The sequence below is a fragment of the Lepidochelys kempii genome, chromosome 20, assembly GCF_965140285.1.
Source record: "Lepidochelys kempii isolate rLepKem1 chromosome 20, rLepKem1.hap1, whole genome shotgun sequence".
NCBI classification, from domain to species: Eukaryota; Metazoa; Chordata; order Testudines; family Cheloniidae; genus Lepidochelys; species Lepidochelys kempii.
In genome coordinates, this window is record NC_136399.1 from 20,904,390 (window position 1) to 20,923,842 (window position 19,453).

Below are 19,453 nucleotides of genomic sequence, written 5' to 3' on the forward strand. Positions count from 1 at the left end.
TCTGGGCTGCTTTTCTGGCCCCTCTGGATCTGGCCCAGCTCTGCTCCCCAGCTCAGCTTGGGCCCCTGCTTTCTCCTTAGCTCAGCCCCACTCTGTCTGACCCAGGCAAATACAGCTCACACAGAGGACGGGACCTCCCTGGCCCCCCGATTAGCCTGCCTGCCCAGTCATTCAGGCTGACCTGGAGCATTCACCTCTCCCCATTGTTCCTGGGGGCTGTCAGTCTCAGGGTCCTGATTCCCCATCGACCCTTCCCCCTTTTTAGTACTGGGAGCTAGCAACTAAAACACCCCCACTGAATGTTAGTAAGGTGGCAACACTCCCCTTACACAGGGAAGAATTTCCTGCTCCGACTGTGCCTGAAAGGACGTTGGTTAAATCGGCGTAGCTTCCATGGCTCTATGACAGGGGTGGGCAAACTTTGGGGTGCAAAACTCTATGTAGGGCTGGGTAGGGAAGGCTGTGCCTCCCCAAACAGTATGGCCCCTGCCCCCTATTTGCCCCCTCCCACTTCCGCCCCCTGACTGCCCCCCTCAGAACCTCCCACCCATCCAACACCCACCCCCCCCGCTCCTTGTCCCCTGACCACCCCTTCCCAGGACCCGCCCCCCCCGTTCCCTGTCCCCTGACCGCCCCACCACAGAACCTCCACCCCATCCAACCGCCCCCTGTTCCCTGTCTGCCCCCTGGGACCTCCTGGCTCTTATTCAACCCCCCAGCCCCCTTACCATGCCACTCAGAGCAGCATGTCCGGAGCCACACCGCCCAGCCGGAGCCAGACACGCTGCCGCGCTGTCCTGCATAACCGGGCAGCCCTGCCGCCCAGAGCGCTGCCCGCGCAGCGGTGTGGCTACGGGGGAAGGAGGACAGGAGGGGAGGGGCCAGGGGCTAGCCTCCTGGGCCAGGAGCTTAGGGGCCGGGCAGGACAGACCCATGGGCTGGATGTGGCCCGCGGGCCGTAGTTTGCCCACCTCTGCTCTAGGGTGCTTTGCACCAGCTTAGAATCTGGCCTGATGTGTCTGTTTCGCCCACATGACTGAGTGATGCACCAAGAGCAGGGTGTGCGTGTTGGGGGTGTCTATGCAGGACAATTATATCCACACACACAGAGACAAGAGCAAGGGAGGAAAAACCACACAGGATACTGTACTGAAAAGTAACCATTTATTAGAACCAATACAAGAGTATGAAAGAGTGCGAAGGGACAGGGGGCCTTTGTAACATGTCAGTCTCATGATGGGAAAAAAATCCCTAGTTTAAAAACATCACTATTTAAAAAAAGCATAACATACATTAGCGGAGAGACGGGCTACGCTACTGAACATCACACGGGAGAGGGGAGAGCCGTGAGCCACACGCCAGCTCAGACAGACACTTTGCGCCACACAGTAGCGCCTGGCTAAGGTCTGGAGGACAGAGTCCCACTCTTCCCTAGCAAGTCAGTTCTAACAGAGAGATGGGTTTGAATGCTGCCCACGGCCCCCACACCAACAGTGCTGTGCCACCTACTGCCTAGGCAACACAATGGTGACACAGCAAGGAAACACACACCTGGCACGTGGCGGGAGCAGCCATGGGTTCTTCTCAAGTCTCTTCCAATCGTGCTTCATCTTGCAGCCCTTACTCACACCAAGCAGCGATTGGGATGGCTGGCAGGAGAGGAGGTTGGGCCCATAGATTAAAAGTAACACTGTCAAAATAATTTAGGACTAAAATGTGTCAGACCTTGAAATGATCCAGCCTGCTGAGCAATGACTTCTGAACTCTCCAGGGGAAGAGTCTCATTTTGTCAGAGATGTACTTTTTTTAAAAAAGGGGTTCACCCCCTGTTCAGGGGAGGGGGATCAAAAATGTGGGAGCTGAACCCCTAAAAGCTCAGATTGGCTAGGAAGGAAAGATGCCCCCAAATGGAATGGCAGGACCTAGCCCCCTGGAATACTAGAAACTGACAAGTAGAAAGTAGCCCTGTATTTTGCAGATTCACCCTTATAGGAGCATGGACTCTACATTTGTTCAAAAGGAGGCATGTATGCTACAAAACAATTGCGCTAGGAGACTCAACACTAGGCTGAACTAAGGCTCTGTCTTGCCTCTACATGTGGGATCAGAGCAAGTTTTAATCATTAGCAAATCATGCCTCACCAACAGACTTTTAATCAGGGGGAGACCAATTTATAAGAGGAGGAAGACAATCATCATGTTCCAGCTTAGAGAAGGCTCAGCTGTGATCCCAGATAAAATTAGAACATCTGTGACAAAAATTCATGTGTTTAATTAAAATGTAATTAATTTCCCCACTTCACTTGCAAGTTACCAGTCCTTGCAAGTGGCAATCTCCATGGAACAGACAGAGAGGACAGACTGGAACTAGACTCTCTAAAAGTTAATAGTTGTTTAAAAGCAGGGCGGATCCAACCTTTAGCACAAAAGACTTGAAATCGTTGGCAATTGGCTTTGAGAACTGACTCGGCCTAAAAAGTGTCCACACAGAAGTGCTCAGTATATAAAAGAAAGATTTTTAAAAAAACACACTAGTTACAAAGTTGGCCAGAGACCACGCCCATATCTCAGAATGATCGCTCCCCAGATCCCTTCTATTTAACAACAACAAAAGAAATTTGACAAAAAATTAGCGTTCTGCTTTGCCATAAAAAAAACCCACCAACACCACCAGGAACAGCAACTTGACAGAGGGAGGAGATTGGCCAAGGGGATCGTTTCCCACAAAGGAGAGTGTGGATACGCGTCGGAGGACTGCCCAGTGCAGTAGGGCTGGGGAGCTTTGAGTTGGCACAGGGAGTTCTAGCTGCCTTGACTGCACTGGGTTACAGCCACTTACAAGGGATTAAAATAAAGAGCAAGAGAGGTCAGAAAAGCATTTTACCCAACCACAGCCCTGGATTCTGGGTGTTCCTCCTTGGGAGAGTTGGAGATAGAGTCCCCCTCAAAATGGCATTTTTAAACAGGTGCAACAGCTGTGGCCTGTCCCACAGCTTTATTGAAAATTAGCCCTGCACGACCAGTGTTTGATTGTGGGTCTTGTTCAGTGACAACTGCACGTCAGGAGACCAGGAGCCTCAACCTAGGTCTTGGCAGATACGGAAGAGTGACTTCCATCTGCAGTGCAGCTTCCTTATTGTGATGTGGGCATCCCGCACCCCCAGCCATTCCTTTGGGCGGGTTCTCACTCAGAGGCTCGCTCCTTTGCCTTTGGTCAGGTTTGTCTGAGCAGTGTGAGGGGGGAGGGGGGGCAGATTTAGGATCCAAGATTAAATGGTTTTCAGTTCCCCTTCTGCGTGCCACATGTAAGCCCCGTCCCAGTCGGAGCCGACCCCGCTTTGTGTTTGAAAATTACCCTGGTCCCCCCACCACTACAAACCAAGCGTTGAAATGGCAGCTGGCTGGGGAAATCGCTTTGACCTCCCTAGCTAGCATCAGACTTCAACTTGAAAACTATGGTGCAACAAGAGGATCCCAATCCTGGTGTCCATCCCCCCCACCCCCAAACGTAGTACACACAGGGGGGAATCAGACCGCATGTGACAACGGGAGGCATGCAGTACGTACTGCATTCTCGGGGCTTCCCTCAGTCTGGCTTTAGCCTTTCTCAATTTATTTTGCAGAACCAGTGTGAACACTTGTGTTGACAATTATCTCAGGTTGGCTTACGCCAATTCTTAACAAGCTAAATAAGTGCAGCATCCACACAGCCTTTCACACTCGTTTAATTAGGTTAGTTTCAAACCGCGCCATTATGGGCAGCTTGTTCACAGACACTAAGCTGTTTTCTTGAGCGAGGGACAATTTGAGAGGGCTGTTTGCAATAAATGGGGCCAAGGAAAAGGGTTGAGTTTTGGTTCCCAATAGATGCCACAAGGAAAACGTCTCCTCTTTCAGATGGTACATGCCATTCCAGGAACTTAGTTTGGCACTTAACCTCCTGCCCCGAACACCCTGTAAGAAGAGGATTAGGACCAGGGTACTGCTCATAGCTAGACATGCAGGCTGGGACACAAAATAAGCAATGCCCGGAGAGCTTTTCAGTCTAGCATTAAGTATTTGGTTTCGGCCACAAACTCCGAAAACCTCCCACGACCTACTCAGAGTTTGCTAAGGGGTTTCTGACATCACTTCTTTACCCACCCCCTTCCTCCCATGCCAGCTGCTTCATCTACTTTTTGAGCAACACTGATACCGGAAATTAGCAAAACAAAATCTAGCCAGAAGGGAAGGTGGCTGGCCAGCTGCAGAGAAGCTTCCTCTCTGCAATAGGAAAAACAGCAGGACTGAGCATTCAAGAGCAGTTACAAGGGAGCGACTGGGGAGGGATCTGGGGCAGACTCAATAGGCAGAGATCTGCCTGGCGCACGAGCTTGCAGGGAGGTCCAGGACAGCCCTATTGACAGGAGATGACACTACATACTATGCTGCCTGAGGCTGCAACCAACACAATCTATTACTCTGTCTAGAAGCCACTTCGAATGCTGAAGCAACTTAAGAACCATTTTGCATCTCCCAAAGGGGCATAATTCAGGCTGGAAGGGAGAAGACATAACAGCTACCCTCAAGACTGACTGCTGAAACAGCACCTGACATACCAATCCTGCTGAGCCATGTGGCTCTAATCTGATTCATATCAGGCTTTTTATCCAGAGCCATTTTACTGCTTCTATTAGAACATGCAGCACAGCTAAAATGAGAGTCCAATAGGCTCATGGGGAGTATTTGCAACCAGCTCTGGTCACAACCAGTGTTCCCTCTAATTTTTTCCACACATGTGCAGAATGAATTTTATGTGCATCAATATGTAAGTGATGCTGTACCATATTGGTGCACATAACAAAATTCATGTGGTGGGGATGGGGCTGAGGGGTTCAGAGTGTGGGAGGGGGCTCAGGGCTAGGGCAGAGAGTTTAGAGTGTGCGGTCTCCAGCTAGGGGTGTGGGCTCTGGGGTGGGGCCAGAGATGAGGGGTTTGGGGTGTAAGGACTCCGGCTGGGGGTGTGGGCTGGGGATGAGGGGTTTGGGGTGCAGGCTGCCTCAGGGCTATGCAGGGAGAGAAGGTTTTGCAGGGTTTTGTTCAATATCTTCATTAACAATCTGGAGGATGGCATGGATTGCACCCTCAGCAAGTTTGCAGATGACACTAAAACTGGGAGGAGAGGTAGATACGCTGGCCGGTAAGGATAGGATACAGAGGAACCTAGACAAATTAGAGGATTATGCCAAAAGAAATCTGATGAGGTTCAACAAGGGGCTCTTAGGATGGAAGAATCCCATGCACCGCTACAGACTAGGGACTGAGTGGCTAGGCAGCAGTTCTGCAGAAAAGGACCTGGGGTGACAGTGGACGAGAAGCTGGATATGAGTCAGTGTGCCTTTGTTGCCAAGAAGGCTAACGGCATTTTGGGCTGTATAAGTAAGAGCATTGCCAGCAGATCGAGGGAAGTGATCATTCCCCTCTATCTGGCATTGGTGAAGCCTCATCTGCAGTACTGTGTCCAGTTTTGGCCTCACACTACAAGAAGGATGTGGAAAAATGGGAAAGAGTCCAGCGAAGGGCAACAAAAAGGATTAGGGGGCTGGAGCACATGAGTTATGAAGAGAGGCTGAGGGAATTGGGGTTATTTAGTCTGCAGAAGAGAAGAATGAGGCGGGATTTGATAGCTGCTTTCAACGACCTGAAAGGGGGTTCCAAAGAGGATGGATCTAGACTGTTCTCAGTGGTGGCAGATGACAGAACAAGGAGTAATGGTCTCAAGTTGCAGTGGGGGAGGTTTAGGCTGGGTACTAGGAAAAACTTTTTCACTAGGAGGGTGGTGAAGCACTGGAATGGATTACCTAGGGAGGTGGTGGAATCTCTTTCCTTAGGAATTTTTAAGGTCAGGCTTGAGAAAGCCCTGGCTGGGATGATTTAGCTGGGGATTGGTCCTGCTTTGAGCAGGGGATTGGACGAGATGACCTCCTGAGGTCCCTTCTAAGCCTGATATTCTATGATTCCATTAACTCCCCCCAGCTCTCTCCCCCCACAGCAGCACCTGGGCTGCGGGGGAGAGGCGCCTTTCCCCACCGCAGCAGCTCCGGGGCTGGGGCCACGGTATAAGCACCTCTTCCCTGTCCACAGCAGGTCCTTCCACAGTCCGGGCCGCCAGCGATGGTCCGCCGATGCGGGCTTCCCATCCCCCACCAGCGGCCCGGAGGAGCAGCAGTGGCTGTGGGCTCCTTTCTGCCTCCTGCCCCGTCACTGCTGGTGACGGAAGGCGGGGACGGAGAGAGAAGTCCTGGGATAGCAGGCGAGGCCCCTACTTAGCATGAGTCGGGTGCCATTATAAACCTGGTACTGTCTGGGCCGGGCTGGGTCGGGGCTAGGAGAGAGGCATCTCTCCCCACCACAGCCCCGAGTGTCTGTGCGATGCTTAATAGGCTGCTGAGCAGCCACGCAGCTTAGAGGGAACTTAGGTCACAACACAATCAATGGTGGATTTCGCTTAGATTTGCTTCCAGAGAGCAAAGAGTTAAAGAGAGACAGTCTGTGCGGGAAGAAGGGGCCGGTCTCCTGTTAACAGTGCCTGTCCTCTGCGTGCTGCTCCATGTTCTATAGCATTTCACACTAGCTCAGAGATCGCCAGCAGGCTTATCCACTCCCACACACTTATCCACTCCCATCTGCAGACGACACGGAGGCACAGAAAGAGCATTAATCCATCTTTATTTGCAACTCCTGCAGTGGTTCTCAACCTTTCCAGACTACTGTACCCCTTTCAAGGGTCTGCTTTCAGCCCCGGGAGGCGGGACTCATGCTTTGGCTTCAGCATGTATCTGTTTCGCAGCTCTCCTGCTTGCCACCCCCCTAATGACGGCCCTGCACTTGCAATCCCCCATAACCCATCCTGTCAGACCCAGGCTGAGAAACACTGATACAGTATATAGGGCAGTATAAACAAATGATTGTCTGTATGAAATTTTAGTTTGTACTGACTTTGTACTGACGTGTACCCCTAATTGAGAAGCACTGCTGTACAGCAGCTGCCTTGCTCCCTCCGAGTTTGGTGCAAAGGGCTGTAGGAGGTTGGGGGCTGCGGGGAGAGGAAGAGGAAAACAGAGCTGGCAAAGATCAAGACTCCAGCAAATCACGGGAAGGCTAGCTGACTCCCTTCAGAGAAAAGAAATCCATGCAGAGGCAGGGATAAAGCAACAGCAACAAGTCTGCCTGCTGGAACGGCTGGAGAGGAAGGGGAAGAACAAGGAGCATGTGATGCTGGGAGAATGGGGGCCAGAAGAAGAAGTGGAAGCCACAGGTTGATATGCCAGCAGCTTTTTCTATACCTGAGCTAATACCTGAAAGCAGCGCACCAAGTGGTATAGACTGCAGCCAGGCTATGCTCTTGCATCCCGCCCTGTAAAAGCTTCTTTCGATATCCCCGCCTCCCCCCACATTACAGGTGGGGAAGCCCCTAAACTAATGCAGTTGGAAGGTAGCCAGCTGTTGCCATTACCTATTGTACCAACTACATCCTACAGCAATTCACATACGAGCATCAATGTTTGATAACATGCTACACAGCAAGGAGCCCATGCTACCCAGCTCAGATCCAAATACAGATGCGTCAGGCTTAGCCCTAAACCTACGCAAATCCTAACCAAGTGAGAATGACGGGAATCCCCAAACTCCTCCCAAAGCGTCATCACCACATGCCCTGGCTCTGGGAGCGCTCTCTGACTAGCCCAAGGTCACTCAAAAGCAAATTAAAAAATGTCATAACCCCATAAACACACACTCAATCTCTGTGGGTTGCGCTAGTGCCAGAGGTACCCGTGCAAGCCCCACGGTTATTGGAACAAGAGGCTGTGAGACCACAGGCGCTTCATGATGAGCAAAGGCAGTTACAGAGATGCCAGGAACGCTGCTAAGCGGAAGCCTTGGAAGGGTGCCAGGGCCAGGAGCACTTCCCAGCACATATGAAAAAGTGTGCAGCATTAGGAACATCAGCATTTCTACTCTGTGTGCTGGCAGCTGCAGCTTGGCTGGCCTGTTTGGCAGTGTGGCTCAGAAGGCAGATTTTTTAAATTTCAACATCAGCCAGGACAACGCAACTAGAAATACTGACCCTGCCAATGGGAACTTTCAAAAGTAAATGATGTATTGAGTATGCTGCTCTAAGCAATGGCCATGCTAACCCTTTGCCTGCACACACCTCCAAAAGGCACAGAAGACGATGGCAGGTGCGTCAGTGAAGTGGAAATACTGCTTAGTGATATGTGCTCAACTAGAAGTTGTGTTAGAGACAGAGTGAAATCCTGGCCCCACAGAAGTCAATGGCATTGATTTCCAGGGTGCCTGGATTTCCCCCACAGCATCTGAACTGCTTGCAAGCAGAATTCATCCAACAGTATGAACATTATACTGAAAGGGCTTGTGCCCAGAAGAGAGACAGACAGACACAAAGGCTGAGAACAAACTGCGTCACGTGCTCTAGAAAAGCAGAACAAGCAAACTTCTCTGTGCCCACAACAAAGACTAAGCAGAGTCCAAGAGCCAGGAAGGGAGTCAGCACTGATAAAACTCCCTCTGTACCCAGTCTACAGATATGCCCCAATGCCATTCAAGATTTCAAAGCTCACTATAAAGGGAGAGAATCAGGGTAGCAAAGGGGTGGGAATGACGGAAGATAAACAAGAACAGGACCAGGCCTTTGGACTGAGGAAAGTCAGGATGCAACAATGATATTTTCATTTGAGAGAATAAACCCACAACCCCTTTCCAATTCATCCACCTGCAGGTCCCCACTTTATGCAATAAGCCTTTCCAAGCCACAGTGAAGGTCACAAAACCAACTCTCTCTCATTCTTGCAGAAGCTTTGCACACGGAACGAGCCAACCAGAAACCAGTGTCGATACCGCAATACCATAATTTTATTACTTCTAGTCATAAAGGAGGACTCTGTTTGCAACATTAGGAGCGGGGAGCTTAAGACATCCATCAGTTCCTGCGGGCAAGGAGACCGCCACAGGCAAGAGAGCCCAAGTCCAGCTAAACTACACAGGATGTAGGATCAGCATGAAGAGTGAACATGATGCTGGAAAGCAAAAGAGGGCTGTGCCGAGATGCTAAGGAGCAGACCCTGCAACCAGCCCTAGGTCAGGTCTCCACTCTGGCCTCACCATACTCAGGTAGGGAAAGAAAAAGGAACCCCTGAGAGCAGTGCCTAATGCTGCAACGGCTCAGTTCTGCACCACCTTACTGTGCTGCCAGCTCTCTTGGGCAGCAGAGCGACTGTCCCAGATACCCATGCCTTGCAAAACGAGCATTCATCCCCCTGGGAAACAGCAATGCCCTCTCTGCTCCACTGGCACGTCCTAGAGCCTAGGGCATATTTTCCAGGGAGAAGTGCTGTGCATACCAGACCAGATCAGCTATCCACGTTTCCAAGGCAGAGCTCATGGGGGAGGGAAGGAGAGATCCTCAAGGGGGAAGCCACTTTGGTAACACAATGCTTGTGGCCTTTGAAGCAACAGCCAATGACAGAAATAGATCAGGTGCCTTGGCACAAAGCCAGGCCACCTGATATGCTCACACTATGGAAATACACAGCCCAAATGAGAAACGAATATATACATACATACTGTATAAGATCATACAAAAGCAGTGGCAGGCCTCCACCTGCGCCCGACAGGGGATACACAATCGCATTTAAAGTTAAGAAGGCTCTGCTTTTCCTATCTCCCACATATTAGACTCCTCCTGGAGGAAGGGGACTCGCTCTGCATCTGGGAACCAATACTAATGCAGGCTGGGCTTGCAAAGAGAACACTAGCCTGGAAACTATCCTAGGCACGAGACAGGCTGGAAGGCATCACAACCCAGGACAATTGGTGTCCCCCAGGATGGAGTCCAGATGCATAGTCCCAACAAGACTTTGCCAGTTATGTAACAACACACAAGCCAGCATACAAAGGCCACATTGACCATCTCAGGATGTTGCCCTGTGTTGCATTAGCAGGAGGGATTTCCCAAATGCAGACAGCTCCTATTGCTTTTCCAGCCAACAGCCATTTGTGCACCTGGACAGGATAACTCCACTTAGTTCTGTTTAGGAAGAGCATCGCTGCTATTCTCAGCATTTAAAGCGGCAAAAAGGGATGGAACCAAAGGGAACCAACAACTCTGTAAACCCCTGGAGGCTTTAAGAGGATGTGAGAAGTCAAAACTGTTTTCTGGAGGGTGGGGGGAAGAGAGAGGAGACACAGCACATAAATGTTGTGGGTTTCACTAGAGATGAAGCTGAACATGAAGCAAACCATTTATGTTATGACTGAACCAATAACAAGGTTTCTCCTGGGAGCACAGTAATAAGCACATTTCAATGGATGTGGTCGGGTCGGGTGGATGTGTATGTACAGCTAAGGATGGCCCAGGATGGCACTTTAGCTTTTCGCTGCTTCTCTCTCTTTGTTTTCCGTGTCCTCTGGATACGCGTGCCAGGTCAGTCTCTCCTCATAAAACGCTATCACAATCTGCGGGCATTTCACGTTGGCTTCCTTTGCTAGGACCAGGTCTGCTTCATCTGTGTCTTTCCTGAAGATTCAAAGAGAGTATTACTAGGTTCCTTGTTAGCTCTGGGCTCCCACTGGCCAGCTTTCAACATTACCTTAGAACCTCCGAGTTACGAACACCTTGGGAATGGAGGTTGTTCATAACTCTGAAATGTTCATAATTCTCAACAAAACATTATAATTGTTCTTTCAAAAGTTGACAAGTAAACATTGACTTAATACAGCTTTGAAATTTTACTACGCAGAAGAAAAATGCTTGATTTAACCATGTTGATTTAAATGAAACAAGCACAGAAACAGTTTCCTTATCTTGTCAAATATTTTTTTTAAACTTTCCTTTTATATTTTTAGTATAACACAGTACTGTACGCTGTTTGCTTTTATTTTCTGTCTCTACTGCTGCCTGATTGTGTGCTTCCGGTTCCAAAGGAGGTGTGCAGTTGACTAGTCAGTTTGTAACTCTGGTGTTCGTAACTCTGAGGTTCTACTGTAATAGGACTATAAAACTCTGCTGTGAGGAACAGCGTGAATATGCACACACACACACACACACGCAGAGATACATCCCTCCTTCACAGGATGTGTGTCTGTCTCTTTATGTATATACATAGCTCTTCTCACACAACCCCTGAGCACTTCCCAGCCATTAATGGGTGTGATCTCCACAGCTCCCTTGCAAGGAAGGGAAGCATCGTACCCATTTCACAGATGGGAACCTGTAGGGCAGACACACTAAGTGACTTGCCCAAGGACACAAAGGGAGTCTGGGAGTAACTGAACCCAGGTCTCCTAAATTCCTGTCCACTAGATTATCCTTCTCACTCAGTGTGCAGATTAGTTTTGGACAGTGCCTTGAAAGCACATAGCACTGTGAATGCGGCTCACAGAAACAACTTTAGTCAGATGTCAATGCTAGACTATTAAGCAGCTTCGGTTTCTATGGAACGCTTTCCATTCCCAAAATCACTTTAGCATGTGACTAAACACTGACCACCCCAACTACCATTGGTGTTAGCGAGTTATAGCATTCCTTAGGAACTCTCCACAGACCTTCACTAGCTTGGGGACCAATACAGTGCCCTTTCAATTTCTTGTTTTGTGCAGCACAAGCAATAGTCTCTGGGGTGGAACAGCCAACACAACGATACCCATATACGTAAGGCAAGAAATGTCCTGTTAAACTGTACGTTCACCATAAAAGAAGAAGTTACTCACTTTGTCCAGTAACAATGACTCTTTGAGATGTGTGTCCCTATGGGTGCTCCACTGTAGGTGTGCTTGTGTCCCTGCACTGCTGATCAGAGAACTTTGGTAGCAGTGTCTACTGGGCCCACGCGTGCTGTTTCTCCTCATGCTGAGCCATGAGGCTAATCAACGTGCACGGGCTAAGCCCCCTCAGTTCCTTCTCTTCCGCGGTCATTGACAAGAACTCTGAAGTAGAGGGGAGGAGGGTGGGTCATTACTGCACAGATGAGTAACTTCTTCTTCAAGTAGTGTCCCTATGGGCGTTCCACTGTAGGTGACTCTCGAGCAGTACCCGTTCTGGAGGGCTGGAACTTCAGAGTCAGGTCAGTTACAGATGACAGTATTATGGAGCTGAAGATGGCATTGGAGGCAGAGTCCCCAGTGATCGCATAACGTTCTGCGAAAGTGTGGACTGACGCCCATGTGACATTATCTGATTAGAGTATAATAATGCAAATCATTGTTGCTACCACTGTTATATAATTGCAACAAATCTTATACAAAAAGTGTAATGAATGGCCAGAAAGAGTTAAGCAGCTCACAGGCTAAATGACCCAGAGCCAACCTTTAGAGACATGTACAGAAGTATGCGAATGGTAATTAGGGCCATTCCATGGTGGTTAGGCTAGAAATTTGAAATGCAAACCTATACAGTTAGAAATCAGAGGTGATACTAATTGTATGTGTGTACTCATATCGTTAGATGTTAGCTATGTAAACAGACAGTTCAAAGGGAAATACTAACATTTAAATGAACCATAATCACTGTATTCATCTCTCTTTGAAATGTATAGCAAATCACCTGAGAATGGTGGAAAACCGGCAACCGCCTCATGATAATCTGTGTAGCTAATTACCGGTGATGCTTAGGAAATAGGTCAACTTCAAAAGCTCCATAATTGCCTATTGTTTGCCTAAGGACTCCGAGTTGCCAAAAACGACCTGGAACTGTATAAAAACCCTTTGGATCCTGATCCTTTTTATCTCAGATGTGCTTAATGCTTCATGAAGGGGAAGTTTAAGCCATAAGGCTGAGATCTCCAGTCCTAATCTGGATCACCCTGAATATGAACATTGGACTATAACCTATGGACTAATTCTGAAAGAACTCTTTGCAACTACAAAACTCACTATCTATACTATGAATCTGATCTCACAACTGTACTCATGTCTGTACGTAGATTGATCTTTTAACCAATACTCACTCTTTTCTTTTTTAATAAATTTTAGTTTAGTTAATAAGAATTGGCTGTAAGCGCATAATTCGGTAAGATCTGAAATATTCATTAACCTGGGAGGTAATGTGTCCTATCATTTGGGATTGGTAGAACCTTTTAATATGATGAATAAGATCCTCATCATATTTCACTTGGGTGTCTCGGTGGAGGCCTGAGGCTGGGTTGCTTTAAGTGAACTGTGTTGTTGGCTTCTGGGTAACCAGTGAGGTATTATAGAAGCTGTTTTGTGCTGGCTTGGTAAATCTAAGTACTGGAATATCCACCAGCTTCGGGGACTGTCTGCCCCATTCTTTGCAGTTCACCCTAACTGAGTAACTTCATCGTGGCTCCCCAGGACTCCAGTCACAGCCCATGTCACACTTCTATAGATCTCGGAGATAGGAACATTCTTGAAAAAGGCGATATATGAGGAGATCAACCTTGTGGAGTGTGTAAGAGTAGTATCTGGAGGGGTCATACTGCGAACTTGGTAACATTGTCTGATGCAGTTCGAGACCCACTTGGAGAGTCGTGGGATGATACTGGTGAGCCCCTGGATCTGTCCACAATGGAAAGGAAAAGCTTGGGGAACTTTCTGAAAGCTTTCATCCTGCCCAGGCAGAAGGCTAGGGCTCTCCTGCCATTTGGAGTGTGTAATTTAGCTTCCCTGTTGTCTTGGTGAGGCTTGGGATAGAAGGTTGAAAGATGAATCAACCTTAAGTTATCTTCAGAATGAATTTTGGATGCAGCCTGAGCGTAACCATGTCCTAAAAGGATACCATTGAAGGGGGGGATGTGCCAGCAGAGCCACTATTTCGCCTATTCTCCCGGCTGAGGTAATTGCTATCAAGAAGGCCGTTGTCACTGACAGGTATGTAAGCGAACAGGTGGCCATGGGTTCGAAGGGAGGCCTAGTCAGTCCCTAGTCATATTTAAGTCCCATGTGGGAGTAGGAAGTTGAGGTTGTGGGAAAAGGTTCATTGTACCCTTGAGGATCCTTTGGTGGTTGGGTGTGACAACACTGAGCACCCCTCTACTGGATAGTGGAAGGCTGTTGGCGCTGCTAGGTGGACTCAGAGAGAGCTCAGAGACAGCCCCAATATTTTTAGGGCCAGAACATAGTCTAAGATGTGTGGAGTAGTCACGGATGTTGGGGAGATTTGTTGTGAAGTATACCAAATCCGAAACCTGGACCATTTTTGGATTTAAGTACCTCGTGTTGAGGACTTTCTACTGTGTAATAATACCTCTTGCACATCGTTCAAACAGGAGCTTTCTAGGTGTTTGAACCAAGGATCCATGCCTTAAGGCAGAGAACCCCCAAGCCAGCATGTAGGTCCTGGGAGAGGAGGTACGGAGTGCAGGGAGAGGGATCGTCAGGCACGTTATGCACTGTGACAGTTAAGGGACCACGGTGTGTCTCAGCCAAGTAGGAGCGACCAGACTGATGTGTGCTCCATTTCTTTTTATTTTCAGCAGAACCTTCAATAGTAGGGGAAAAGAAGGAAAGACATAAAGAAGGTCCCCATCCCAGGGGAGGAGGAGGAGAGCATCACCTTGGGAGTGTTGTCTTATCCCTGCTCTAGAGCAGTAGCATGTACATTTCTTGTACAGGTTTAAGTGGCAAACAAGACTGTGGTCGGTGTTCCCAGCGACCAAATAGACTGAAGTACTACTGGGTTTAGCTCTCACTTGTGGTCATGTGGGTGTGACATTACACCCATATTCTTCATAGAAATATTGTTGTGATATGAATATAGCATAACTAAGATATATGTTTTATGCCTCACATGACCCATCTTGCATCATTGAAAAGGTTATGATCTACTGAATGTGTTTATCCAATTTGCATACATGTATAATTTCTGTATCTGAAGTTAGGAATATTGACTATGTAACAATTACAACTGTGTGTACATGAGGGGGAACACCCACCAGACAGTAAGCAATCAGCCTGAATGAGCCATTTAAGGACAATAGAACTTTAAAGATATTAATCTCCCACCTTTCTGAGGAGCTTCCTGGGATGTTGCTTTGACACTGCAGGGTCATCTGATGAGGTCACCTGATATGGAGTACCACCGTGGACACTGCTGGTATTTTTCCAGTGGAAACAAAAGATTCCCGCCTTATGTAAATTCTATTTATGGCTGGGAAGTAATGCTATCAGGACTCTTCTCCATTGCCTCCCTATCCAAGAAGGAAGATTGCTAAAAACACCTGAAGGGAAAGGCTGAGACAGGGGTCCAGTCTAAAGAAATAACTGGAACCCTAAGCTACAGAAACTCTGCAACCTACCTAAAACAACATTTTGGGTGAAAAATTACATTTTGTAGCCTGTTTGAGTGTGTTAAGTTTAGTTTGCATGTTTTGTTTTATTTGCTCAGTAATCTGCTTTGTTCTGTTTTCTATCCCTTATAAACCTTTTGTAGTTAATAAAGGTATTTCTTGTCTATTTCAAAACCCAGTTTGTGCAGATCTTTCTATTCAGTACAAGACATTATTATTTTGGGTTTATATCCCAAAGGAGGTGTGCATGTGAGTGCTGGCCATCCTCCTAGCTACGTCCTCCCACATAGAGCTGATTTCAGTCCGTCTCTGCAGCAGGTTATGGCCTTACCTATGTGTGTGCTGGAGAAGGCTTGAGAGCCTAGCACAGCAAGAACAGGGTGAGGAAACCCAGGCTGGTGGAAAGGGCAGGCTCAGTGAGACCCCAGCACATCAGGTAGCACCCCAAAAGGGAGGTCCAACCTGTCACAGTGGGAATTTGCAACTAAGACTGTCCACTATTGAGTTTTATGTGCCCAGGAGGTAGGCTGCTGCCAGTGTGACATTGCGGGAGTTCCACAGTCTCATTGCCTCCATGCAGAGGGAGGGTGACCAGGCTTCCCCTTGTCAATTTATGTAGTACATGCAGGCTACATTGTCTGTTAGGACTCGTCTGTGGTCCTTTTTTCAGCAGGAGGAAGTGGGCGCAGGCATTCCTGACTGCTCTTAGTTTGAGGAGGTTGATGTGAAGGGATATCTTTGTGAGTGACCATTTGCCTTGTGTCGTAAGGCTGGTGGAAAGGGCAGGCTCAATGAGACCCCAGCACATCAGGTGGCAACGTGCACCACCCTATGAGCAATGTGTTGGTGGTGAAAAGCAACACACTGTGGAGATGGACCTGGCCGCAGTGTCAGTTGTGTCAAATGCAGATGATAGTGCTGTCTTTGCTTCTAGCTGTCCCTTCTGAACGATGACCTTAAATTGGTCACAATGTGACTTGGGCAGCTATTCAATAAAATCATTCAGTTTTGAATAGTTTACGTAGTTGTATTTCACCATGAGGGCGATTCAATTGGAGCGTGGCCAAGAAGTACTCCTTCCTCCCAAAAAGATCCAAACGCTTCCAGTCCATCATAGGGAGTGGACCTCATTTGGTGTTGACAGCCATGGGAGTTAACAGTATCCACCACAATGGAGTTGAGTGGAGGGTGGGAAAAGAGGAATTCGGTCTCCCTTGCTAGGACATCTTGCTAGGTCCTGGAAGAGGAAAAATTGTATGCCAGAAACAGCAGGGGAGGCATAACGGCATCATCCGGGGAAGAGGAGGAAATGGTCCTCAGGGTCACTTCTTCATCAATGCCACCCTCCTATTCCTCCACAATTTCTTCCAGTGGTTCTGAGGCCTAGGACATCGCGGCCGAAGGGGTGTAACTCATGGGTTCTCGAGTGGGGCTAGAGGTTCAAAAGGCATGGTGGTGATATGCAGGCCAATGGTCCCAGTATGGCCACTGGGGTGGTGGCATAGACATCAGTGGTGGTGCTCATGGATTGCCATATCAAGGTGGTGGTGGTGGGGCCATTTGAGGGTATCCTTGAGGGCTCTTCTGATATTGGGCACCACAAGGAGCCTGTGAGGAGTATTGAGATGTCATCTCCTCAGCTTCACTGTCCGAGCCCTCACTGGAGGGCGGGGGAGCATGGCAGGACAGCGGGGAAGACTCCTGTGCCGAACGAAAACTCTGTGTGGCGGTACCGGCACTAAAGAGGAGACCATCACAGCATGTCTGTTACAGAGGTCCCTGAAATGTCGGAATTCAGCAGTGCCAGGGGGGACGGGACAGGGATGGGATCTAGGCAGTACCAGTCACTCTGGTGCTGGATGAAGCATCAAGTACGGTACCAATGCAGGATCGCGTACCAGTAATGCCTTCCTGGAGGAGAGCTTACTCCTGTGTTTGTTCCTCGGTGCCACTGACTCAGCGCCCATGCCCATCGGGTCCAAAGGCTTATCAACGGTACCTGCCACTGAGGACTTCCATGAGCCATAGGAACAGGACTGAAAAGGTCTCGGTGCCAGCAGTACTGAGGATACTGAGTTTGCCAGAGAATGTTTACAGCTATCTCGGTGCTCACTGTGGGGACTTCTCGCTCTCTTTTTTGATGATTTGTGAGAAGCAGCTTTTTTCTTTGACCCACAGTCTTTAAGTGTTAAGGGTTGTCGAGAAGACTCACATCTGCCAGGTGACTTGTGGTGCAGGTCTGGAGAGGGTCGGAGAGCTGACTCCATGAAGATAACCTGCCTGAGCTCTCTATTCTTAGAGGACGGGGGCCTGAGTTGCTGGCAAAGACCACACTTTTGTTGGATGTATCCTTCCCCAAGGCAGCAAATACATCGGGAGTGCTTGTCTGCGATAGGGACAGCCACTTTACAAGAGAGGGACTTCTTGAAGCCCGGTGAGCTGAGCACACCCCATTGGGGGAAGGGAGAGACAGTTCATGTGAAGTTCTCCGATCGGCAGCACAGGGACGCAAGCACACCTACAGTGGAGCACCCGCCGGGACGCTACTTGAAGAAGAACTGAATAGTGGAGCAACAGCTGCCCCAGCGCTACCATCAAGTAAAACTGCCAGATAAATTCAATTCATGTACTGGATTATAGGAAACTTCATTTCCTGCTCCCCACGATCACCTTCCACCCCAATCAATGTAATGCTGTCCACTTTGGTAATGTTAAGAACAACATTAGTTTAGTATCCACTGCTCACCAGGGAGCTCTCTCTCCCTGCCTCTCTCATCTACCAAGATTTTGCCATCTTCATCTTGTGGGATCACTTGCAGTTTCCCCCTCTGTTCCATAAACATAGTCCATTTATATAGGATACTTTTATGCACACCTTCTTCCCGAAGTATCACCATTCCTACACCGGGTGTAATCTGTGCTGTGCAACTGAGGTGGCAGGAGGAGACCTGTCAATCACCATATCAGGGGCTGGCTCTACCTTCAGGAACACAACCCAGTGAGAAGGTATCCAAACCTGAAAGCCCACTTAATTATTAACTTCCCCAATTAAATCCATCTGCAGAACACAGCAGTGTAACTCTTCTACTGATCTGACCCAAAATGTAGAAGGGTAACGGTGAATTAGGACAAGACTGAACAGTCAAAGTGCAGATGTTCTCCCCCCAGTGCAGAAATGGCAGCAGCAAAACCCCCTGGCTGAGATCAGAGTGAATGTTTTAGAGGCAAAATTTTTGTTTTCCATTTGTAAAGACAATATCCCAGGACCAGAGAGGCCTCTGCAGATGTTGCCTTCACTCCTTGTTTGCAGCATCTGGCAAAAGCCTGCAAGATGACCAAGTTGCTGCCTTACACATTTCTTCATACAGCACGTGAATTTACAATGTAGAAGTGTGCTCACTCTTAATAAGCTTTTATCATTACACTCCTCTAATACAACATCTTTAGCCACCTGGTAATGTATGCGTAAGGTGCTTTTTCACCTTTAACTAGCGAGTACAGAACAAAGAGAACTGTTGGATTTCTATATGCACAAGAGCTTACCAGAAGATAGGCTCAACTAACAGCTGTAAGAGCAACACCCAGTGTGCGTCACTTTGTCCTTATAATGTTTAGATTTGGTGCATATTGCGGGCAGAGGACCCTGAGACCTGTGGGAAGTACAAGACTCTGCCTGCTGATGTGAGGGAATTGAGTGAATCTGCTTCTGTCCTGCTGGGCTTCAGAAAAGCCAAAGCAGAGCCAGGGCTCACTCTGTGCTGGACTCTGGGCCAACGAGGGCAGGTGCCACGAGCCAGGGAACTCTTTACGGCAGGGCTGGGAACTGGAGCAGGCAGGCAAAACAAAGCTGCAGCCTTCTCCTGCCTAGCAAAGCTGCAGGATTGTTGTGCCTGAAGCTCCCAGCTCTTTGTCTTTGCAGAGGGTGGGGGAGGGGCCACTAGCTGCCTGCTACATTGGCCCAGCAAGATGCCAATCCAGCTGAAAAAAGCAAAGGAACCAAGAAAGCCAAATGGGAATCTCTTTCAAAGGATTTCCTGTGCACTATCACTGGGTGGGTGGGGGGGTCAGGAGGAGCAGAGTTGGAAACTGCCTAGTTGCTGGTTCCAGCAGGAAGCTTGAACTTGATTGTGTTCTGGGACAGGGGAGCG

General features: G+C 48.7%; 1 protein-coding gene across 1 annotated transcript in view; it reads right to left on the minus strand.

The window, feature by feature from the left end:
- Window positions 1-1,150: 1,150 nt before the first annotated feature.
- CBX5 (chromobox 5) overlaps window positions 1,151-19,453 on the minus strand; it is a 61,091-nt gene continuing 42,788 nt past the window's right edge. Inside the window, 1 exon segment of the mRNA XM_073319461.2 lies at window positions 1,151-10,576. Coding sequence (XP_073175562.1) covers window positions 10,426-10,576 — 151 coding nt within the window. The 3' untranslated portion in view covers window positions 1,151-10,425.